The 23,546-nt window shown below is 51.0% G+C and overlaps 1 protein-coding gene and 1 long non-coding RNA gene across 3 annotated transcripts; one reads left to right on the top strand and one right to left on the bottom strand.

Moving 5' to 3' along the window:
- Window positions 1-950: 950 nt before the first annotated feature.
- Window positions 951-14,496, bottom strand: RAB11B (RAB11B, member RAS oncogene family). 2 transcript variants are annotated; one of them, XM_003421286.4, is made up of 5 exons: window positions 14,365-14,496; window positions 6,834-7,029; window positions 3,065-3,258; window positions 2,538-2,618; window positions 951-1,950 (listed from the first exon to the last, which is right to left on the bottom strand). In XM_003421286.4, the coding sequence occupies exons 1-5, from the start codon at window positions 14,402-14,404 to the stop codon at window positions 1,805-1,807; spliced, it is 657 nt and encodes a 218-aa protein (XP_003421334.1). In that variant the 5' UTR covers window positions 14,405-14,496; the 3' UTR covers window positions 951-1,804. The 2 variants fall into 2 exon arrangements, with proteins under 2 accessions (XP_003421334.1, XP_064136580.1); XM_064280510.1 differs by lacking the exons at window positions 951-1,950; window positions 2,538-2,618 and adding an exon at window positions 2,639-2,957 and having other exon boundaries at window positions 3,033-3,258.
- Window positions 14,497-14,510: 14 nt separating this feature from the next.
- Window positions 14,511-23,522, top strand: LOC135230606 (uncharacterized). The gene is made up of 2 exons (XR_010321213.1): window positions 14,511-15,682; window positions 23,166-23,522. It is a non-coding gene; the product is annotated as an uncharacterized LOC135230606 (long non-coding RNA).
- Window positions 23,523-23,546: the final 24 nt, after the last annotated feature.

Below are 23,546 nucleotides of genomic sequence, written 5' to 3'. Positions count from 1 at the left end.
GCCCACATGAACGAGGGGAGAAGCTGGGTGCCAGAAGAGGCAGCGGAACCCCAGGTGGCCCACCTCCCGTCACCAGCGTTCTCCCTTTTGGGCCTTCCTCAAATGACAGCCTAGGGTAGAGAGGGCTCAGAGACTGGCATTGCCAACATCCCCTGGGCAAGCATGCCTTGCCACACCTTCCAGGCCCCCAGGTCGGGAGGCATGGGCAGCATTGGGCTGGGAGGGTGGCAGTGGGTACAGCCCTGCACCTGTCTCATCCCGGGGATGTGCCAAGTCACAGCTGCAGAGGTGAAAGGCCAGGGACGTAGAGCCAAGGGGTTTAATGCCAAGGACTACCCGCCCGCCGCCGGGATCAAATTGGCAACAGCAACTTGAAAGGTCAGATAGGAAGCTTAGGGGGCGGTGAGTTAATGTCAACGGGGGAGGAGCAATTTGGAAAAGGAGGGTGAGAACAGTTGCACAACGTGAAGAATGTAATCAATGTCACTGAATTATACATGCAGAAATTGGTGAATTGATGTATGTTCTGTGTAGTTTCAACATCAAAAAAAAAAAATTTTAAAAAAAGAGAGGAAAATTGGCTTTTTGATGTCACTGTTTGTGCTACTGGATGTCTTTCCTGCCACTGGAGTTTGACTTATGTGGATTTAAAATTAGTCCTCTTATTAAAAAAAAAAAAAACACAGCCCCCTCAGGCCATGCTTCCCCAATCCCTGTCTCCTGGCCACAGGGGCACCCCACCCTCACCCAGCCCCAAGACCCCACATGGCCACAAAGCTGGACTCAACATGGCCATCGCCAGGCTGGGGTCTGATCCTGCTGTGCCCTCTGAAGCAGGCTGGGCCTGCAGCCAGGGGTTGGGGGCAAGGGGCAGGAGTGAGGGGCCTCAGGCCAGGAGGGCCGCCTGGCGGAGGGAAAGAAGACAAAGGCGCAGGTTTCTGTCCAGGAAGTCGGATTATACATTTTAGTCATGGGCGCGAGGCATCGGGGGACAGTGCAGGGCCACAGGGCGAATAAGAGGTCGAGAGCTAGGGTTTGGCGTCAATCTTACAAAGTGTATAAAGAATCTGTGTTTCTCTACAATAACAAAAACCAAAGGCTACAAGAGCGGTTGTATATACAAAACACGGAGATATTGCTTCACTTGCAAACAGGTTCCGAACCAGATGGGGAGACAAGACAGGGGCAGGGGGTAACGGAGAGCGTGCTGCGTGCAAAAAAGGGGGTTGACGGGGGAAGAAGGGTCTTCTCCCAGCGGAAATCTACAGGCAGGAGCTGGAGGCACACACGCAGAGGGTGGTGAGGGCGTGTCGGCCTGTACGTGGGGAGCAGGCAGGACGCTGAGTGCCAAGAATGTCCGCCTGCCCTGGTCCCCCTCGGTGCCTGGCTCTGCAGGAGTCAACCTGGAAGGGTCTCTGGGTGAGTGCAAGGGGCTGGCTGGGCCAAGTGGCCAGAGAGGGAGGGAGGCAGCCGCTCCTGGGAATCTTCCATGGAAAATGCAAGAAGCGTGCTCGGCCAAGCCGTCCTCCTGCCCCCTGACCAGCCCCGTGCACCCTGCCACTCTCCCCACCCACCAAGGTGCCCCCTGGGACCCACGAGGAACAGGAGCAGCAAGCGGGGCTTCTAGCTTTCCTCAGGTGGGCTAGGCCGGGCTGGGAGGCACCATTCAACTCTGGCTCCTCGGGGAGCTCGCTGGGAGGGCAGGAGCGAGCCCGTCACAGAGGGACAGAGGGTGGGGAGGACAGTGTGGTGGGGGGCCGGGAGGACGAGGACGAGCACGCACGCTCGGGGCCAGGCGCGGGGGTCACAGGTTCTGGCAGCACTGCAGCTTGTTGGGCTTCTGTCCGTCGGTAGTGGGCGGCACGCTTATGTCCACCACATTGTTGCCAGGGGACTCATCATGGGCTGCGCGGTCAGCGATCTGCTTCTGTGACACGATGCGGTAGATCTCTGCGGGCATGGAGGGTGTGGGGGGGGGGGCGGAAAGGCGTAAGGAGGGTCACAGTGCCCCACTGCACAGAAAGCCTCCACTCAAGACTCAGTTTTCCCCTCTCAAAGGCTCCCAAGGCGCCCTGCACGCCCCCGATCATGTCAAGGTGACAAGGACGGGATGCCAAGCATCTGTCCTGACTACTCATGTGCCCACCTCCTGATCCCAGGCTTCTATCTTCTAGGGTCCCAGTGTGTGTGCCTGCACCCTCATCCTCAAAGCAGCTTCCCAAGACTGAACTTCTAGAAGTGTCTGCCTTCGGCTGCCTGCCTCCCCACCTGGCTGTTCCCTGGAGGAGCCTCTAGCAGGCCTCCCTGTGGGAGCTGGCTGAAAGGTCTCTGCGTCCCCTACACCAAAAGCGGCAAAATCTAGCCTGACCCCGTGGAGAGTGCCATGTTTGCCCTGGTGCCCATACTGACCAGCAGGTGAACAGATAAAGGGTCAGGGGATGACTTCTGGAGAGCACAGCCTGTGAAATGTGTGCCCCCACGCACCCTCAGGTGGGCCCACCAGTATTTCTCTGCCCCCGCCCAGGCCCTGGGCCCACCTGTGAGGATGTTCTTGAAGGCTTCCTCTACGTTGGTGGAATCCAAGGCTGAGGTCTCAATGAAGGACAGGTTGTTCTTTTCTGGAACAGAGAGAACATTCCCCGGGTGAGCCAGGTCAGGGGCTAAGTCCAGCTGGGGGTCCTGCTTGCCCAGTTGCCTGGCAAACCTGGCCCAGGAAACAAAGGGCTGGTGCCAAGGGTCAGGACCCGACAGCCCACTCTTCAGAGAGGGGAGGCTGGTGCTGCGGCCATGGGAGCAAGCCAAGGAGATGCCAGGGCCTAGGCCCCAACACCAGCCTTCCAGAAGCTTCTCCGATGCTTTGGGAGTGTGGGGCCGGAGGTGACCACATGAACTCACAGGGACCGGAATACAGGAAGCCCTTCCAGGCTTGCTCAGCCCTGTCTGCTCACCTTCAGAAGGTGTGAGCCTTGCCTGAGCTGCTCACCTTCAGAAGGTGTGGGCCTCACCTGGGCCCGCCTGCTCACCTTCAGAAGGTGTGGGCCTTGCCTGGGCCCTGCCTGCTCACCTGCGAAGGCACGGGCCTCGTCCGTGGGCACAGCCCGCAGATGGCGCAGGTCACTCTTGTTGCCCACCAGCATGATGACAATGTTACTGTCTGCGTGGTCCCGCAGCTCCTTCAGCCAGCGCTCCACGTTCTCATATGTCAGGTGCTTGGCGATGTCATACACAAGCAGAGCGCCTACTGCGCCACGGTAGTACCTGCAGGAGTGGGGTTCCAGGCGTGAGCCTCTGCAGGCCTCTCCCGACCAGAACCCTGAGGCTTTTGGGGCAGCAGCTACCAAACAGGAACTTGGGGAGCCAGGGGCTCCTTGGCTCACAGACAGGGCCCAGCTGAGGATGGCCATCGTGGTGGTCTCAAGGGACATGTGCATGTCCCGAGGCCCTGACTCTGCTCCCCAGATTCAGCTCAGGAACGTGGGGCTTGTGGGGGCAGTATGGTGCGTGGAGTTAGAAGACAGCCCCAAGGGCAGGGGCAGAAGGGAGGACACAGCATCTGGGTAGGGAGAGGCTGCTGCTGCCGCTGAGGCCTGGCCTGGCCTGGACTCCCCAGAAGGCCAATGAGCACCTCCATCCTGAGGTGACAGGATCTAGACGGAAGCGAGTAGCTCTGCTGGGGAGGGGGAATGGCCCGGGGATAGAAGGACTCAGGGAGGCAGGGACCACCTGGTGGGAGCACAGGATGGATGTGGGAGAGCCGTGAGCCACAGCACAGAGGTGACACTGAGGGGAGCTGAGAGAAACGCCAGGCTGGGGACACAGCCAGACAGGGCTGGCCTGACTGGGCAGCGGGCCAAGTGGAGTGGCCCAGGCAGGCCAGGGATGACAGCCCTGGGTAGCAGAGAACGTAGCTGGAATCAGCACATGAAAAGATGCTCAACACCTTTAGTCATTGGGGAGATGCAAGTGAAAACCATAATGAGATGCCATTTCACACCCACTAGAAGGGACATGATTTAAAACAATAGAAAACAACAGGTGTTGGTGAGGTGGTAGAGAAACTGGAACCCTCATTCACTGCTGGTAGGAATGCAATATGGTGCAGCCACTTTGGAAACAGTTTGGCAGTTCCTCAAAAATTCAGAACACAGAACTACCATACGACCAAGCAATGCCACTGCTAGGTACCTGCCCAAAAGAAGGAAAAGCAGGAATGCAAGCAGACACATGTACACCACCGTTCACTGCAGCGCTATTCACAACAGTCAAGAGACAGAAACTGCCTAAATGCCCCATCAACAGACAAATAAACAAACTACAGTATTTATGTACAATGGGATATTACTTAGCCATAAAAAGAAATGAAGTCCTGATCCAGGCTACAACACGGATGACCTTGAAAACACGCTGAGTGAAATAAGTCAGTGGCAAAAGGACAAATATTGTATGATTCCACATACATGGAATATCTAGAACAGGCAAGTGCATAGAAATAAAAATTTACTAGTGTTTACTAGGAGTACGGGGGAGGGAGAAAGAGGGAGTCCTTGCTTCGGGACACTCAGTTTCTGTTAATGGTTGTGGAAACATTTGGAAGCCACAGTGTTGGTGGCTGTACAAGATGAAATGTAATTAATGTCATTGAATTGTACACATAAAAAAATGTTGATAACAGAGAACCCCTGAGGAAGCAGGAGAGCAGTGGGATGCAAACCTCAAAGTCTCGTAAAAAGACCAGACTTAATGGTCTGACTGAGACTAGAAGGGACAGAGGTCACGGTCCCCAGACCTTCTGTTAGCCCAAGACAGGAACTGTTCCCAAAGCCAACTCTTCAGACAGGGATTGGACTGGACTACGGGATAGAAAATGATACTGGTGAAGAAGAAGCTTCTTGGATCAAGTAGACACATGAGACTATGTGGGCAACTCCTGTCTGTAGAAGAGATGAGAGGGCAGAGGGGGTCAGAAGCTGGCCGAATGGACACGAAAAGAGAGAGTGGAGAGAAGGAGTGTGTTGTCTCATTAGAGGGAAAGCAACTAGGAATATATAAACCAAAAAACCAAACCCATTGCCATTGAGTCGATTCTGACTCATAGAGACCCTAAAGGACAGAGTAGAACTGCCCCATACAGTTTCCAAGGAGCGCCTGGCGGATTCAAACTGCCGACCTTTTGGTTAGCAGCCATAGCACTTAACTGCTGCGCCACCAGGGTTTCCAGGGATACATAGCAAGGTGTATATAAGTTTTTGTATGAGAGACTGACTTGGTTTGTAAACTTTCACTTAAAGCACAATAAAAATTAAAAACATGTTGATAGAAGAATCCTCATCAAAAGGGGGAAAAAACAGAATAGAATTTCAAATTCTAATGGAACCCAGGCTTTCTGGAGCCACAGAAGCTGGATAAACCCCCAAAACTATTGCCCTCAGGTAATCTTTAAACCTTAAACCAAAAATATCCCCTGAAGTCTTCTTAAAACTAAACAATAGTTTAACTTAACTAGTAAAGAGTTTCTGCCTTGAGTATTGTGCTCTTTTAAGAACTATCTGTATGGGATCAAACTGACAACATCTCGCGAGATTAGATAGGAACCTTAGCGGGCAGTAAGTTTATGTTAATGGAGGAGGAACAACTCAGAAAAGGTGAAAATGGTCACACAACTTGAAAACGTGATGAATGTCACTGAATTGTACATGTAAAAATTGCTGAATGGTGAATGTTCTGCTGTGTATGTTCTCCATAACAATAACAAATAAAACTTAAAAAAAAAGAAAGGAGGAATGTTGAATTGGCAATGTTTGGGTACATATATATTTACCATAGTTAAAGAAAAAAAAGGGAATCAGCCTGGCCTGCGACCCCAGTTCCTGAGAGGTAGTTTCTAACCCCCTTGGGATTCCCTGAGTGACCGGAGTGTCTCTGCTACTCATGGTGGGTCCCCCACGGTTTATGCTATGAGATGGCTCATCACCACCATGCAATGAGAGGGCTGGAGCTTTGAGCCGTGTGATGTCAGCCCAACCTCCAGGGAGGGGAGGGCGCTGGCAACTGAGTTTGATCACATAGCAAATGATTCAATCAACCACACCTATGTAATGATACCCCAGTGAAAACTCTGGACACGGACGCTCCGGTGAGCTTCCCTGGTTGGCAACACCCTGCATGTTGTCATGCATCAATGTGCCGGGAGGGTGACTCATCCTGACTTCATGGGAGGGGACATGGAAACTCCAAGTCTGGGGTCCTTCCAGACCTCGCCCCGAGTTTCCCCCTTTGGTTGGCTCTGATGTATGTCCTTCTGCTGTGATAAAACTATATTAGTAAGTATAGTGCTTTCCTGAGTTCTGGGAGGCATTCTAGTCAATTATCCAACGTGAGGGTATGGTGCAACCCCCTCAAATTTGGAGCCAGCTGGTCACAAGTGAGGGTGGTCTGGGGACCTGAGCCTGAGGCTGGTGTCTGAAGTAAGGGCACCTTGTGGAGAGCTGTGCCCTTAACCTGGCAAGTTTTCCTCACCTCCAGGTAGTAGGTGTTGGAACTCACCGTAATCCTCACTGTGTACCCGGCACCCAGTGTTACTGGCAGTGCCTCAGAGGAGAACCCCGGGGCTCAAAGGGGCTGTGGGATCACCCACCTGTGGTCATAACGTGGCTAAGGGTTCCTAGCTCCTGGGGGTCTCTGCAGCCCTATGCTACAGGGTGGTGTCCAGGGCATTTCTCCGCCCGACTGGATGGCCCCTCCGTCCCTGCTCTCCCCCTCCTCCTGCCCATCTCCTACCTCACCCACACACCCTGTGCCCCCTGGGACCTCTGCCACCTGCCTGCTGTACTCACGCAGAAGTGATGGCGCGGTAGCGTTCCTGGCCAGCTGTGTCCCAGATCTGTGCCTTGATGGTCTTGCCGTCCACTTGGATGCTGCGGGTGGCGAACTCCACACCGATGGTGCTCTTGCTCTCCAGGTTGAACTCGTTGCGGGTGAAGCGTGACAGCAGGTTGCTCTTCCCCACGCCCGAGTCCCCAATAAGCACCACTGTGGGGGAGGGCAGAGGGTAGACACGTGTGTGAGCTGGAGCTGGGTGCTCCCCACATTCACCCACGGAACCTCACAGCTGCTCCCTGGGCACTAAGCAAACCTGGCATCCCAACACAGCAGAGAAGTCTGAGTTTTCCTGGAGCCTCTCACCCACAGGCACCAGGTTTCCTGGTACAGGTGCAAATGGAGGCTCAGGTCTTCTGGAAACACAGCCTCTGGACGGCAGAATACTCCTGCCTGTCCTTGGTCCTTCATGGGCCTCCCCTGCAGCCTGGTGGCCCGGGCATCCCAGTCAAGCCTCAGAGAGCTCTGGAGCTGTGCAGCCTTGGGGAAGTCACTTAACCTCTCTGGGCTGCATGTGTGGAAAGGGAGATAGTAACAGAAGCTGTCTCAGGGAAGAGGAAGTGGCAGCGGGCATGCACAGAGCTCAGCGCCAGGGCAGGGGCAGGTCTGTGCGGTGGTACATGTCCACACATGGTTCACAAGAGTGTGTCCACTCCGTGTCACCCAGCTCCCCCTGCCCGCCTGAAGGCAGGCCTCGCCAGCCCCAAGGGTCTTGTGCATGCCTGCCCACAGGCCCTACCTGTGCCCAGAAAGGGTGCCAGGGCATCACGGCTGGGAGGGAGCCAAGAGATTGCAGGCAGAATCCTCCTGGGACCTGGTGTCTGACTCTGGTATACACAGGCTAGGCAGCAACTGCCCAGAGCCCAGATGAGGGGCAGGAGCTAGCCCCTTAGCCTCCAGGCCACATGGGTCTCCATGGAAGTCACAGTGCAGGAGCTGGGATTCTGAGAACATTCTGAAGACCCACGGGGCAAAATGCTAAGGGAATACCTAGGGCTTCCCAGTTCTGTGAGCAGCTCAGGGTATTCATGGATTCTCCATGCCGGATGGTGACTCTGCTGATTTCTCAGAAGTAGATTACCAGGCCTTTCTTCCAAGGCACCTCTGGGTAGACTTGAACCTCCAACCGTTCAATTAGAGGCCAAGCGTGGTAAACGGTTCCAACATCACAGCCTATTCTCCTCGCAGCCGCCAGAGGGCGCCTGTGAGCCCACTTCTCTCGGGTAAAAACTTGAGCCCACAGGGCCTACACCACCTGTCCCATCCGCTCCCTGCCCGCTCCTCCTCTTCTCTCCCCCTTGCTCACTTCCAGCCCCACGGGCCTCCTTGCTGGGACTCCGCACCACCTGGTTCCCTCCTGACATCTCCTTCAAGCGGTCCCTCAAATGCCACTTGATTTCTTATTTAAAATCCTAACCCCTCCTACTCCCCATCCCGCTTCCCTGAGTGTTCTCCGGTGTTGCGGCCTGCCATCTCCCACTAGGCATGTCTCACTCATTTGTTTTCTGCCCCTCCTTCAGTCCTCCCCACCCCTTGGGGGAGGGACCCTGAGTGAATGCTCTTGCTCCCTGGTCGCCCCAGGACCTGGCAGAGGGGGCGCTCACAGAAAGCACTTGATTAATGTCTGTCGAACCAACAAATGCCCAAGCGGCTGGCGGAGCCTCCCAGGCCGATGCCCACCACTGCTTGGGAACCTGTCCTTGGAGGCCACCCAGGTCATCCCAGAGCCATAGGTGAGGAGGGGGCAGATGACCCCACACCATGGGCCCACACCCTCTCCGAGTTGGCTGCTTACAAGCTGAGAATAAGAAGAACGTCTTCTGAGTCTGTGCTCAGAAAGCGCTTGACAGGCGTCACCTCGTGCAAATGTCATACAACCCATTTTACAGATTAGGAAACTGAGTCTCAGGCAAGGGAATAAGGAGCTTGAGGCAGGGGTGGACTCTAACCCTGTGCTTATCTGCAGGCTCAGCTCCACCAAGCAGGTGGTACAGGCAGGACTAGAACCCAGGTTCACTAGGGTCTCAAGTGTGAGTGCCTTCACTCCTAACTCACCACCTTGTTCACTGCTTGCCCTCCACAGATCAGCACCTGGCTCAGGGGTCTTGGTCCAAATCCCTAGTGGTGCCCTGAGGCCCCTGCCCTTCAGCCTGTGCCTCCCTCACCCAGCAGCCCAGCTCCCAGGGTAGCCGCAAACTCCTGCTTATCCATCAGGACCCCTCAGTTCAGGCCTCTCCTCTCCTTCATACCACTGCCTGGCCTATGTCAGGGCCTGTGGGGCCTGTGTCTTTTCCTGCCACCTTGGGTGCCCAACACAAGTCGGCCCTGTTGACTTGAAAGACAAAGAGAAAGGTAGGAAGAGGTGGGGATGGCCATGGGCCTGAGGCCCAGTGCCAAGGACTCCCATCTACGCCGGAGGGGCCACAATTACTCTGACGCCATCCGGGCTGACTGATGGTGCCACTGTCCCAGTCACGACCCTTCACCTCTTTCCCACGGCACCTTGGGAACCTGGCCAAGGCTGGGAGGTTTGCTTTGCCTCTCAGCCTCAGGAAGGCAGGGAACTGAGGACGACCCTCGGGCCTCGCCCTGTAGCCCCTGGACAGCCCACCCCTCACAAGACCTCCCCCAGCTATACAGCCTCAGGGTTGCCTCAGCCCCACCCGTTCCCCAGCCACAACTACGTTGGCTCAGCTCACCCGGGGCCTGAGTGTCTTGCAGCCCCAGCTTCTCAGGTTCAGCCTGGGAACAATGTTAGTATCATAACCCCCACTGCACAGTTGGGGACGCTCAGCCCGGAGGGACCAAATCCCAGGGCCACCCATAGCGGACAGTGGAGGCCAGGGCAGGACAAGGACAAGGGGCATTGGCAACTGACGGTGGGAAGACCAGGCCTCCTGGTGCCCCTGGCACATGCTGCCCATGGCCAAGGGGTGGCTGGTGGGGCTGCAGGCTGGCCAGTAATGAACATGGCATTGTTGATGACACAAACAATCTGTTGTCCTGGGGGAATAAAAGGACCTTGAGGACACAGCCCCCAGCATTTCCAAAGAAGTCAGGGCACCACCGGCCAGGAGCCAGGCCCCTAGGACACACCACTTGGCTGGCAGAGCAGGCAAGCCCTGCTGGCAAAAACAAGGACCCGAGTCCTCTCGGAAGCCCTGGGGCTGTGGCCAGGCCCATGCAGGGCCCAAGGTACAGGGGACAGTGTGGCACCCCTGGGGTGCAGACCCTGCACTTGGGAGGAGCAGGTGGCCATGCTAGCAGGCCAGGAAGCCAGACCTGCCTCCAGAAAGCCAGCCCCGCCCACCCTAGGGCCCCTGGACCAGCACTGAGGGCATCCTGTCCACAGTGATTGTCCGGGAATTGGAGGGTACAGGAGAGGTGCTCAAAGGCCAGGGCCAGGAAGGCCTCCATTTGCAATGGGGGAAGATTATGCGCTCAGGTCCCAGCCCGGCAATGGGAACAGTAGGCCTGGTGGAGCCTGGCCCAGGCTGGAGGGCAGAGGTGGGCTCGGGAACACTCAGGAGCGAAGGAAGAGCCCCAGAGTGGCTTGGTTCCCTCGTGAACTAGCTACCACCCTCTCTCCACCTCCTTTCCCCTCTAAAAAAAAACCAGTTGCCACCAAGTTGACCCCAACTAATAACAGCCCCATGTATGTCAGAGTACAACTATGCTCCACAGGGTTTTCAGTGGCTGATTTTTCAGAAGTAGATTGCCAGGACTTTCTTCTGAGGCACCCCTGGGTGGACTCAAATTATCAGCCTTTCAGTTAGCAGCTGAGTGTGTTAACTGTTTGCACTACCCAGGGACTCCCCCTTTCCCAAAAGGATCCCTAAATGGAGTAGGAAGGAAATATACAAAGGAAGGGGCCCGGGGTCAGCATGACCAGCTCCCCATGTGACCCATGTCCTCCTGAGCCAGGAGAGCCACTGTCCCCGACTCACTTTCCAGAGGCACTGCCTCAGGCCCAGCCTGGGCAGGGGGGTCTAGGAAGGCCTTGGTGGGGACACAGCTGCTCTACCTACAGACCCCACGCCCCAAACATCAGAGGAGAGGTCAGGGTGCCTCCAGGGCTCAATAGGCAGGCTGGGAAAATGGTTGGAGCTGACGGGCTAAAATGGTAAGAGGATAAATGTGAAGATCTATAATTAGGTAGAAATAAACAACCTCGCTCCTAGGGGATGGGGAGAAAACAGAGGAAAACAACTTGTGGGAGAACACCTGGGGGGCTGTGGGGGCCTCCAAGGTCAGGGGAATGAAGACCATGTGATGTGGCCGCCAAAACATAAACAACTAGGTAGCGGGTGGGGTTGGTGGGGTTGCCAGGGTCCTAAGCCAAGGGGTGTGGCCCCTCTGTGCCAGAGGAATGGAGAGGAGGAGCAGGGTGGGCCTGGCATGGGCAGAGCCAGGAGGGGGCCAGAGGCTCTGTAGGCACAGGTCCTGTAGGGCCCCACCCTTCTGACCCTGCAACTTGGACAAGGAATCTTGGCCCCCTCCTCGGTGCCTGCGATCGCCCCAGAAAGATGCAGGGTTTTGTTCCTGCCCACCTGCCATATGTATGGCAAGTGATGGCGGTGGCTTCTCTCTTCCCGTCTCTCCTTTTTGATCGGGCAGAGTCACTTGTTGCTACTGTTGTTAGTTGCTGTCGAGTGTATTCCAACTCAAGGTGATCCCACGTGGGATGCCTGGGTGAAGCAAATGGCTAAGCGCTCAGCTACTAGCCAAAATGTTGCCGGTTTGAACCCACCTAGAGGTGCCTCAGAAGAAAGCCCTGGCAATCTGCTTCCACAAGATCACAGCCTTGAAAACTCTATGGAGCAGTTCTACTCTGACACACAGGGGATCGCTATGAGCTGGAATCAACTCAACAGCAGCTAACAAAAACAAAGTTACTAACTGAAAGGTGGACAGTTCAAAACCACCCAGAGGAGCTTCAGAAGACAGGCCTGGCGGTCTGCTTCTGAAAAGTCACAACCTGGAAAACTCTATGGAGCAGTTCTACTTTGCACACATGGCGTCACCACGGTCCAAGGTCACAGAGAGCTTCCTTTCCCAAAAAATTTACCTGAGTGACAACATGAGGGAACTTAAAGAAAAATATTCAACGACAGTAGATGGTCCTAGGATGGAGGCACATAGTAAGGTTAAGGTGACACCTCCTACGTCCATAGTCTGGGAAATGCTGATCTTGTGGGCTGGACATCCACTACCAAACCACCTCAAGAAGGTCAGCAGGGCACCTGCTCATGAAAGGAGGCCAGTGGAGGGGCAGGCAGCAAGGCAGGCAGGAGGGCCCCCCCGACCCCCCACCCCCCCCCGCCCCTCCACCCCCCGCGCCAGCTGCTGCCGAAGTCACACTGGCGTTTCCAGGAAGCGGACTCTGGGGATTCATCCTGGGAACTGCATGGCCGCTTTGTTGCCCCTGACCCAGTAACTACTTCTGGGAACACACTTCAAGGAAAGAGCCCAAAGGGCAAAAGACGATGGCTTGCACAAATCCTCAGTACCGGGTTATTTATAACAATGAAAGGTCGAGAATAATCAGTACCCAATACACCGCAAGCTGACACAGGGACCTGGAAAAGTCCCGCTGCTCTGGCAGGGCCACAGAGGGCGGGTGCCCAGCAGGGATCTACAGAGTAGCTGCCTCTGTGTAGGCTGAGTGCAGATAGGACCAGTGTGACAGGACTGGAGGCTGGTCACTCGTCCCCAGAGGGTCCCTCCAAAGCACCCCCCAGCTTTAGGGTAAGGTCCCAACATTCAGGCCTCACTGAACAGACAGCTGTGTCTGCCAGCAATGCATCAGCCTGCTGGCAGGTCCCAAGCCCATGGGGCTGTGATGCTGCTGGGCCTTTGCACAGGGGCTCTCTCTGCCTGGAAGCTTTTTGCTGCATGGATACCCCAGGCAAGGAGACCTGCACCCCACTCTTCTCATCTCAAGGACCCCAGGCCTGGCCTCAAGATGACAGATGATACCACAGACACAAGAGGTGGCAAGGCCTGCTCTGGACACGGACCCCATTGGGAGCAAGATGCCCTCAGCTGACATGGGAGGCAAATCCTCACACAGCAGGCAGCAGGCAGTCAGCAGCTCCCTAGGGTGATCACTGTCAGCCAGGGAGCCCAGGAGAGCACCTGGTCACTGCTCAGCTTCGCATGCAAACCGCTGCAAAACCAAAAGCCAAAAACCAAACCAGTGCCTGTGGAGTCAATTCAGACTCATGGCAAACCCATGTGTGTCAGAGTGGAATCAGAGTAGAACTGTGCTCCAAGGCTGTGACCTTTTGGAAGCCGATCGCCAGGCCTTTCTTCCAAGGTGTCTCCGAGTGGGTTCAAATCACCAACGCTTTGCTTAACAGTCAAGCACTTAATGGTTTGTACCACCAGGGACTCCTGCAAAGCCAATGACCCCTAAAACAGCACAGAGTCTCCAGTGACAGGGAGGGAGTCTCCTCAGCTCCAGGGGCAGGATGAAGGAGCTCCTCAGCTTGTCCCAGCAAGCAATGGCTGGCTAGAACCGCGTAGGCCATACTTGGTGCTCCTTGGGCAGGGAAGATCCCCAGAAGGTTGGCCAATGCTGGTGCCATCAGCCTGCATGTGTTGGGAGGTGGTCTAACAGCCCTGAGTCCCAGTCCTGGTGCCAAGGCCCTTCAAACACACTCCCTAGGTTAGGGTTCAAAACTGCCTCTAATACTTACTAGCTGTCCTTGTCTCTCTGGGTCTCAGTTTCCTAATCTGTGAAAAAAGAGCTGGAGTCATAACGACCTTATAGGATTGTGGAGAGGATTTGAATAAATTTCTGTGTGTAAACTGCTTAGAAAAGACAAGATACTTGGTGAGTGCTATCAAGCATCTAGTATCATTAGTTCTGTTCTTCACCAGGTCCAGGTGCAGACACAGGCGCTCCTCCGCCCCATTCAGGATGTGCACCCCAGTCCAGGGTCGCCCCACTACGTACCTCACCTCGGACCCCCACGACGGCACACCCCTTATTATCCGCCCCACCCCTCGCGAGCCCCGCCCCCAACAGGCCTGGCCCAGCCCACCCCAGAGTCCCGCCCCCGAGCTCAGAACCAGTCCACATCTCAGACACGCCCACCATGTATTGGCCCCGCCCCGAAGGCCCACCCTCTGTCATCCATCCAGCCCAGCCCGGCCCGCCAAATCCCGGGCGGCCCCGCCCCCTCCGAAGGCCCCACCCCAACGGCCTCTCCCACCGCTCCGGGCCCCACCCCCTCTGGGCCCCGACCCCGCCCCGGCGCATCCCGGGTCCCCAGGCCTCCCAGGGCCGCCGGTTGCTCGCAGCCGCGCACTCCGGCCTGGAGCTAACGGAACCCAGTCTGCCCGGCCTTCCTCGCTGCTGGACCTGACGGGTCCCAGGTCCCGAGCTCCGGCCTGGGCCCAACGGCCCGGCGCGCAGCCTCGACTCGTCTGCCCGCCGCCTCGTTGCCGCGCCCTCGCCTGTCGGTGTCCCACCGACCGCACCTTTGAATAGGTAGTCGTACTCGTCGTCCCGGGTCCCCATTGTCCTGGCGCTTCCGGCGGGATCGGCGACTCCGCAGCCCCACCACAAACACCCAGCGGGGGCGGAGCCGGAGTGGCACAGAGCGGCGGTCGAGTGGCCAATCAGCGACGGGCGACCGAGCAACTGGCACCCGACAAAGCCAATCAGAGGCGGAAGCAGAGCCTCCGGGGTGGGCGCCGTCTGGAGCCCGCCCCCTTAGCCTTCTGTCTCCTGGAGAAAGGCGGAAGGAATGCGGACCTTTCTGAAGTGATGGCCGCACTAGCCTATCAGAGGCGAGCTCAGGAAGGCGGAGCGGAAGACTGGAGGAGTGAAACGGATTGACGGAGCGAATTACCAATGAGAGCCTTGCTCCAGATCCTGCCCTACTACCGGAGGACCCGCTCGAGAAGGGAAATAGGGCTACGTCCAGGTGTAGGAGGTGTCAGCGTCCCAGTGACGTCATAGGTCAGTGCACTCAGCTCTGGCCTCCCTACGTAAATGACCATTTTCGAGGGGCTCTGAGCGAGGTGATTTCCATTGCAGTTTCCATCTCTATATTGGTGACTCATATGTCAGTTCTCTGTGCCTCATTTTCCTCCTGTGGATACCTCATGGGTTCTTTTGAGGATAGCTAGATTATTTCCCTGAACACATAAAAAATTAATTCACCACTTTTTATGTCATTAAGTTTTTGTTTAACAAATATATTATGAATCCTCACTGGTTACCAGGCACTCTCCAACATGTCTTCCTGCCTCTCTCTGTCCCCTTACCCTGTTTTCCCCCCATAAGATTTATCACAGTTGTTAGTGCCATCGAGTCAGTCGACTCATAGTGACCCTGTATCACAAAAGTAAAGCTGCCCCAATAGGGTTTCCGAAGCTGTAATCTTTATAGAGGAGCCCTGATGGCGCAGTGGTTAGGCACTCAGCTGCTAACTGAAAGGTGAGCAGTTGGAACATACCAGCTTCTCCAAGGGAGAAAGATGTGGCAGTCGGCTTCTGTAAACTCTAGGGGGACAGTTTTACTCTGTCCTGTGGGTCTCTATGAGTCAGTATCAACTTGACAGCAATGGGTTTGTTTTGGAGTTTGGTTAAAAAAAAAATTGAAGACATTAGTCTGCTTCACTTCTAAACATTGGTGTATTTAACTAGAGTTCGTAATTTGTTTATAGCTCATTTTGTGTTTTGTTTTTGTTATTTTTAGGTAAAATTTATAATCAATGAAATGCACAAATCTTAAGGGACATTTGCTGAGCTTTGATAAAGGCATATAACTGAGTAACCCACTTCTATAAAGGTAACCGAACATCACCCTCAGGCAGAAAGCTCCCTTATACCCTGTCAGTCCCCACTCTGCTCTTCCCATTGTTGTTGTTGGTTGCCCCCAAGCTGGCTTAGACTCAGGGCATCCTGATATGTAACAACAAAACGTTGCCCAGTCCTGCATCATTTTCATGATCATCGGTATTTTGAGCCCATTATTGTTGCTATTGTGTCTATCCATCTCATTGAGAGTTTCCTTCATTTTCACTGACCCTCTGTTTTACCAAACATGATACAAACAGAAGAAATGAAGTAAAAGAGCTGAACAAAGGATTTCACCCCTCCTGAGGCTACCACTATTCTGTATTTCACCATAGATCAGTTTTTGAGCTAGAATTTTACATTGTTTTATCTTCATTGACCTTAACTTTACTAACCTATTTAAGACAGGTGATTTTGTTTTTTTCTTTTTAACATTACTAACCTATTTAAGGCAGGTGATAGTGGTTTTCCATTTGTGGTAGAGATATAAGTTTACGTTTTATAAAACTGGGTTGATAAGTCCCAATATGCCGAGAATGAACTTTACACCTTTCATCAGGCTCAATTATTAATAGCACACTTTCCACTCTCAAAAGTGTTCCAGTTTGGACTGTCAATTATAGGTCACAGAATCTCTAATGGGTGGGGCATTGAAGATCAGCTGTGTAACGACAAGGAGCTTTTTTTTTTTGTATTGTGCTTTAGATGAAGGTTTTCTGAGCAAATTAGTTTCTCATTAAACAATACAAATATTGCTTTGTGACACTGGTTGCCAACCCTGTGACCTCGGGTTTCCCATTTCCATTTGTCCAGCTTCCCTGTACTCTCCTGCCTTCTCCTCCTTGCCCCCGGGCTGGTGTGTCCATTTGGTTTCATATACATGGTGGAGCTATGTGTATTATTGTTTGTTTTATGGGCCTGTCTAATCTTTGGCTGAAGGGTGAACCTCAGGAGTGATCTCAGTTCTGAGTTAAAAGGATGTCTAGGGCCCATACTCTCGGAGTCTCTCCAGTCTGTCAGACCAGTAAGTCTGATCTTTTTATGTGAGTTTGAGTTTTGTTCTACATTTTTCTTCAGCTCTGTCCAGGACTCCCTGTCGTAAGCCTTGTCAGAGCAGTCAGTGGTGGTAGCCAGGCACCACCTAGTTGTGATAGACTATGTCTAGTGGAGGCTGGAATGGTTGTGGTCCATTAGTCCTTTCTTAGTTTTCTAGCGCTGCTGTAACAGAAATACAAGTGGATGGCTTTAACAAAGAGAAATTTATTCTCTCACAGCCTAGTAGGCTCGAAGTCCAAATTCAGGGCGCCAGCTCCAGGGGAAGGCTCCCTCCCTCTGTTGGTTCTGGGGAAGGTCCTTGTCATCAGTCTTCCCTGGTCAAGGAACTTCTCAGCGCAGGCACCCCAGGTCCAAAGGACAGCTATTCTCCTGGTGTTGCTTTCTTGGTGGTATGAGATCCCTGTGTCTCTCTGCTAGCTGCTCTTTTTTATATTTCAAAAGAGATTGATTTAATATACAACCTCATCTTGTAGATTGAGTTCTGCCTCATTAACACAGCTGCCTCTAATCTTGCCTCGTTAAAGTCATAGAGGTAGGATTTACAAAACAGGAAAATTGCATCAGAAGACAAAATGGTAGACAATCACACAATACTGGGAATCATAGACTAGCCAAGTTGTCACATTTTGGGGGGACACAATTCCCTTGTGGCTTGGTTTTCTTCATTTTTCCTTGCTCCAGATGGGGTGGGTTTTTTTTTTAATGATAAATATATATATGTAACAAAACATTTGCCATTTTGACCTTTATTACATGTACAATTCAGTGACATTAATTACCTTCATCATGTTGTGCACCCATCACCACTATCCATTTCCAAATGTTTTCATCACCCTTAACTTAGTATCTCCCTAAGCAATCAATCCTCCTTCCCCACCCCCTGTCTTAGGCTATGTTCTCTAGAGAAGCAAAACCAGTAAAGCATATAAATAGATATATATTCCCCCACCCCCATAGCTGTTGAGTTCATTCTGACTCATGGCGACCCTACAGGACATAGCAGAACTGCCCCATAGAGTTTCCAAAGAGCGCCTGATGGATTCAAACTGCTGACCTTTAGGTTAGCAAACTATAGCATTTAGCTACTACACCACCAGGGTTTCCAAATATATATAAGGAGAGATTTATATCAAGGAAACAGCTCCTGCGATTGTAGGGAACATCCCAAGTCTATGGATCAGGATAGAAGCTTCTATTGATTCACGTAGCTGCAGGGGCTGCAAACCTGAGACTGGCAGGTCAGAGAGCAGGGCTCCCACTCACAGGCTGTGAAGATGGACAAATACCAATATCTGCAGATAAGCTGATAGCTCAAGTCCCAAGAGCTGGAGGTCAAATGAACAGGAGGCACCCACAGGATCCAGAGCTAGCAAAGAAGTCAGAACCGTCTGCTTATATTCAGATGCAGGCCACACTCTCAAGGAAACTCCTTTCAACTGATTGATTACTCACAGCAGATTCCATCATGGGAGTAAACACATATAAACACTGAGAATCATGGCCCAGCCAAGATGACACACAATCTTAACCATCACACCTCCTTCCCCCACCTTTCCCTGGTAAGTACTAACAAACTTTGGTCTCTAAACAGTAGCCTGTTCTAGATATTTCATATATGTGAGATCACACAGTATTTATCCTTTTGCAACTGACTCATTTCACTCAGCATAGCGTTTTCAGGGTTCATCCATGTTGCAGCATGTATCAGAACTTCATTCCTCTTTATGGCTGAGTAACACTCCATTCCACTCCATTTCTTCCCATTGCATGTTTTGTTTATCCATTCATCTGTTGATAGGCGCTTGCATTACTTCCACCTTTTGGCTATTGTTAATTGTGCTGCAGTGAACAGTGGTGTGTAAGTACCTGTTTGTGTTCCTGCTTTCAGTTCTTCTGGGTAGATACCTAGGAGTGGAATTGCTGGATCATACGGTAATCTTATGTTTAACTTTTTGAGGAACCTCCAAAGTGTTGTCCACAGCAGCTGCATCATTTTACAGTTCCACCAACAGTGAATGAGTATTCCAGCTTCTCCACATCAACATCAAAACCTGTTGTTTTCCATTTTTTAAAGACAGCCATCTTCGTGGGAGTGAAGTGATATCTCATTGTGGTTTTGATTTGCATTTTGAGGACAGGGATCTTTTTGTTCACTAGAGTATCCCAAGCATTTGGACGAAGGTTTAGCATGTACTGTGGTGGTTTGCATGTTGTCGTGATGCTGGAATCTATGCTACTGGTATTTTAAATACCAGCAGGGTCACCATGGTGGTCAGGTTTTGGCAGAGCTTCCAGACTAAGACAGGCTAGGAAGAAGGACCTGATGGTCTGAAATTTCTGAAAAAATTGGCCAGTGAAAAACTTATGAATGGCAGCAGAGCATTGTCTGATATAGTGCTGGAAAATGACGATTATTCAAATTTATGCACCAACCGCTAAGGCCAAAGATGAAGAAATTGAAGAATTTACCAACTTCTGCAGTCTGAAATTGATCGAACATTGTAATCAAGATGCATCGATAATTACTGGGGATTAGAATGTGAAAGTTTTAAACAAAGAAGAAAGATCCGTAGTTAGAAAATACGGCCTTGGTGATAGAAAAAATGCTGGGAATCACATGATAGAATTTTGCAAGACACATGACTTCTTCATTGCAAGTACCTTTTTTCAACATAATAAACGTTGACTATGCACGTGGACCTCAATGGATGGAATACACAGGAGTCAAGTCAAGTATATCTGTGGAAAGAAACAATGGAAAAGCTCAATATCTCAGTCAGAGTAAGGTGTGGGCTGACTGCAGAACAGACCGTCAATTGCTTATATGCAGGTTCAATTTGAATCTGAAGAATATTAAAACAAGTTCACAAGAGTCAAAGCACAACCTTGAGTATATCTCACCTGAATTTAGAGACCATCTCAGGAATAGATTTGACACATCAAACATTAATGACTGAATACTAGGTGAACTGTGGGATGACATCAAGGACATTATACATGAAGAAAGCAAAAGATCATTAGAAAGAAAGAAAAGACCAAAATTTATGTCAGAAGGACCCTAAATTTGAATGTACACCAGCCAAAGCAAATGGAAGATATAATGAAATAAAAGAGCTGAACAGAAGATTTCAAAGGCGAGCTCGAGAAGACAAAATATTATAACGACATGTGCAAAAACATGGAGTTAGAAAACCAAAAGGGACACTCGGCATTTCTCAAGCTGAAAGAACTGAAGAAAAAAATTCAAGCCTCCAGTTGTAATATTAAAGGATTCTATGGCAAAATATTGAACGATACAGGAAACATCCAAAGAAGATGAAAGAAATACACAGAATCACTGTACCAAAAAGAATTGGTGGATGTTCAACCATTTCAGAAGGTAGCATATGATCAGGAACTTACGTACTGAAGGAAGAAATTCAAGTTACACTAAAGACATTGACAAAAAACAAGGCTCCAGGAATTGACAGAATACCAATTGAGATGTTTCAACAAATGGATGCAGCATTGGAGGTACTCACTCCTCTATGCCAAGAAATTTGGAAGACAGCTGCCTGGCCAACTGACTGGACGAGATCCATATCTGTGCCCATTCCAAAGAAAGGTGATCCAACGGAATGTGGAAATTATTCAACAATGTCATTAATATCACATGCAAATAAAATTTTACTGAAGATCATTCAAAAGCAGTTGCAGCAGTACATCGACAGGGAACTGCCAGAAATTCAGGGCGATTTCAGAAGAGGACGTGGAAGGAGGGTTATCATTGCTGATGTCAGATCTCTGCTGAAAACAGAATACCGGAAACATGTTTACCTGTGTAACAATATTGGCTAAATTGATATTAAAAAAAAAAAAAAAAACACTTAAAGGTGTTAACTTTGTATTTTATTCTCCAGACTTGCTGGGGTTAAAAAGGCTCTTTTAAAGAGTTAAAGAGGCTTGGACGCTTCCTCCTCAGTCGGGGGTCCCCTGTTTGAAATTTCTCTTCTTGGACGCTATTGGTAGGCACAAACATTTCTGCTGCACTTTGTTTGCCTGCTTGCTCAGAAGTTTTAGCTCAGACATAAAACAAACCCTTTTTTAATAGATAAATTTAAAGTTTGGACATTCTGTAGTCCTGCTTTTATATGACCTGACCAAAAAAACCCAAACCCGTTTCAGTCGAGTCATTGCAACTCATAGCGACCCTACAGGACAGAGTAGAGCTGCCCCATACGGTTTCCAAGGAGAGGCTGGTGGATTTGAACTGCCAACCTTTTGGTTAAGAGTCATAGCTCTTAATCATTGGGCCACCAGGGCCCCTATATGACCTGTTGATATGTCAAAATATATGAAAAATGCTTTGCTTTGTTTTGTTTGTTTTTCTCTCTCTCTCTGCCTTTTGTCTGTTTTAAAAACTCCCGGTTTCTCTCGGTAGGGCAGGTCAAGTCCCATTGAAACTATGTCACTGGTTCACGAACCTTTTCCCAAATCAAAATAAACTCTGTAAAATTAACTTTGTCAGATTTTTTTTTTAACAAAGAAAACTTGGAGTAAACTCCAGCATAGGTAATACGCAGACATGGTAAAAACTGTGAAGGATTTAAAGTACTACGTTACCATGTACGTTAGAGCTTTGCTGTCCAATACGGTGGTAAGATCTAGCATCAGAGCCTGTCTGTGTTCAGGAGGAGGGATGACAATCACCAGCAGCACGAAGCTGATTCTCATGAGGTGGAGGTCAGACATACCTCCACTCTCCAACCTTTTTACCAATTCTGACACCAGCCGTCCTCCCCAAGGCACTCTCTACTTCTCTGCCAGGTTTGATAATTCATTGCAATGGCCACACAGAACTCAGGGACTATACTCACAGTTATGAGGCTTATTAGTGAAGGAACAGACTACAGTGAGCCCTGGTGGTACAATGGTTAAGCACTTGGCTGCTCACCAAAATGTGGGCAGTTTGAACCTACCAGCTGCTCTGCGGGAGAAAGATGTGGCAATCTGCTTCCATAAAAGATAACAGCCTCGGAATCCCTACAGGACAATTCTCCTCTGTCCTACGGGGTTGCTATGAGTTGGAATTGGCTCTACGGCAACAAGTTTGGTTTTTTGGAAGAGGCTACGACTGAGGATCAGGATTAACTTGGAAGTAACAGGGTACACTCAAGAGACAAGATGCAGTTTGTCAGCCAGGACAGCTCTTGGCTCCTTTTTGGCTGTCCCCACAGGCAGACCCTACTCTCAGCCACGCCAGCCTGCTGGCCTTCTCTAGGCTTCTGCCCTCCTTGGACAAGTGTTATGGCTGTTTGACAAGTGCCTGGAAGCATCTTGCTTCTCCAGCAAGCCTTCTGCCTGGAAATGCTCAGCTCTGTCTTACTCAGTGGGCCGGTAATGCCACCACAGCCATCTGCCAGTCCTGTGGTTCTTGCCTGTTCTATGGTTTTTGTCGCTCATGCTGATGCCTCCATTTCTCTGCCACTGGGCTCTACTGTGGCTGCTGCCATTCTCGCTGTCTCACACAATCTTCAGTGTTATAGCTCTCTCTCTTTTTTTTCTGTGTCTAGGAGGTTCTTAGCACAAAGCCCCTGGGTCCAAAGGCCAAACTCCACTCCAGGCTCTTCTTGATGGTAATGAGGTCTGGTCCTCCTCAACATCTGTGTGATTGGTCCCTATGTAAGCATACTCCTTGTCAATTTCAAGACATGGTCCTTCCACCAGAACCGTGAACTGGTCAATCCCCTCAGTAGACCAAAGTCACTCATTTGCTTAATCCCGGCCAATTTTTACATACCCTCTTTGCATAGCATACTAACCAAACTCTTTGCAATATTGTGACCTAGCCTATCATTTCGGCAGAATTATAAACCCAAGGACAAAAAGGCCATATATAAGGGAAAGCCATTGCACCTCAGGTGGCCACTGGCCACATGTGACTGTGAGCACTTGAATCATGGCCAATCAAGTGCTGTAAGCGTAAACCGAGGTGTGCTGTAAGCATAAACTAAACTGAGATGTGGTGTAAGAGTAAACTACATACTTCATCTCACATCCTTTGGACATGTTATCAGGACGGATCAGTCCCTGAAGACATCATGCTTGGGGAAGTAGAGGGTCATCCAAAAAAAGGAAGACCCTCAGTGAGGTAGATTAACACAGTGGCTGCAACGATGGGCTCAAACATAGCAATGATTGTGAGGGTGGTGGAGGACTGGGCAGTGTTTCATTCTGATGCACGTAGGGTGCTATGAGTCGGAACCGACTTGACATCACCTAACAACAACAGATCCCAAAGACTTACCCCAAAAATCAGAATGCAAAACCTTTCATTAATAATTTTTCTATTGATCACATATTGAAAGGGAATTGTTATGGATTGCATTGTACTTCCCCAAAAGATATGCTGACCTTATTTGGAAATATGGTCTTTGCAGATGTAATGAGGTCATACTGGAGTAGGGTAGGTCCTAATCCAATATGACTGGTGTCCGTGTAAAAGAGACAGAGACACAGAGGGACAGCCCTGTGAAGATGCACCTCCAAGCCAAGGATCACCAAGGATCACCAGCTGTCACCAGAAAGGAGGACAGGGCATGGAACATTCTCCCTCAGAGCCCTCAGAAGGTATCAACGTGGCCGACACCCTGATTTGCACTTCTGATCTCAAGAACTGTGAGACACTACATTTCTGTTCTTGTAAGCCACCCAGTTTATGGAATTTTGTCTCAACACCCCTAAGAAAATAATATAGTGATATATTAGGGGTAAATAAAATATATTCCTAACGTTCATTCATGTCACCTGTTTTTTTTTTT

This window comes from Loxodonta africana, chromosome 3 (genome assembly GCF_030014295.1).
Source record: "Loxodonta africana isolate mLoxAfr1 chromosome 3, mLoxAfr1.hap2, whole genome shotgun sequence".
Taxonomy (NCBI): domain Eukaryota; kingdom Metazoa; phylum Chordata; class Mammalia; order Proboscidea; family Elephantidae; genus Loxodonta; species Loxodonta africana.
This window is presented reverse-complemented; position numbering and strand designations above follow the sequence as displayed.

What these genes read in the sequence shown, in the direction of transcription:
- RAB11B (XM_003421286.4), bottom strand. Translation starts at nt 14,404, where the DNA reads ATGGGGACCCGGGACGACGAGTACGACTACCTATTCAAAG. An exon ending in TACCGCGCCATCACTTCTGC is followed by an intron (nt 3,259 to 6,833) that starts GTGAGTACAGCA and finishes CCACTCCTGCAG; the next exon opens with GTACTACCGTGGCGCAGTAG. An exon ending in CGAGGCCCGTGCCTTCGCAG is followed by an intron (nt 2,619 to 3,064) that starts GTGAGCAGGCAG and finishes TCTCTGTTCCAG; the next exon opens with AAAAGAACAACCTGTCCTTC.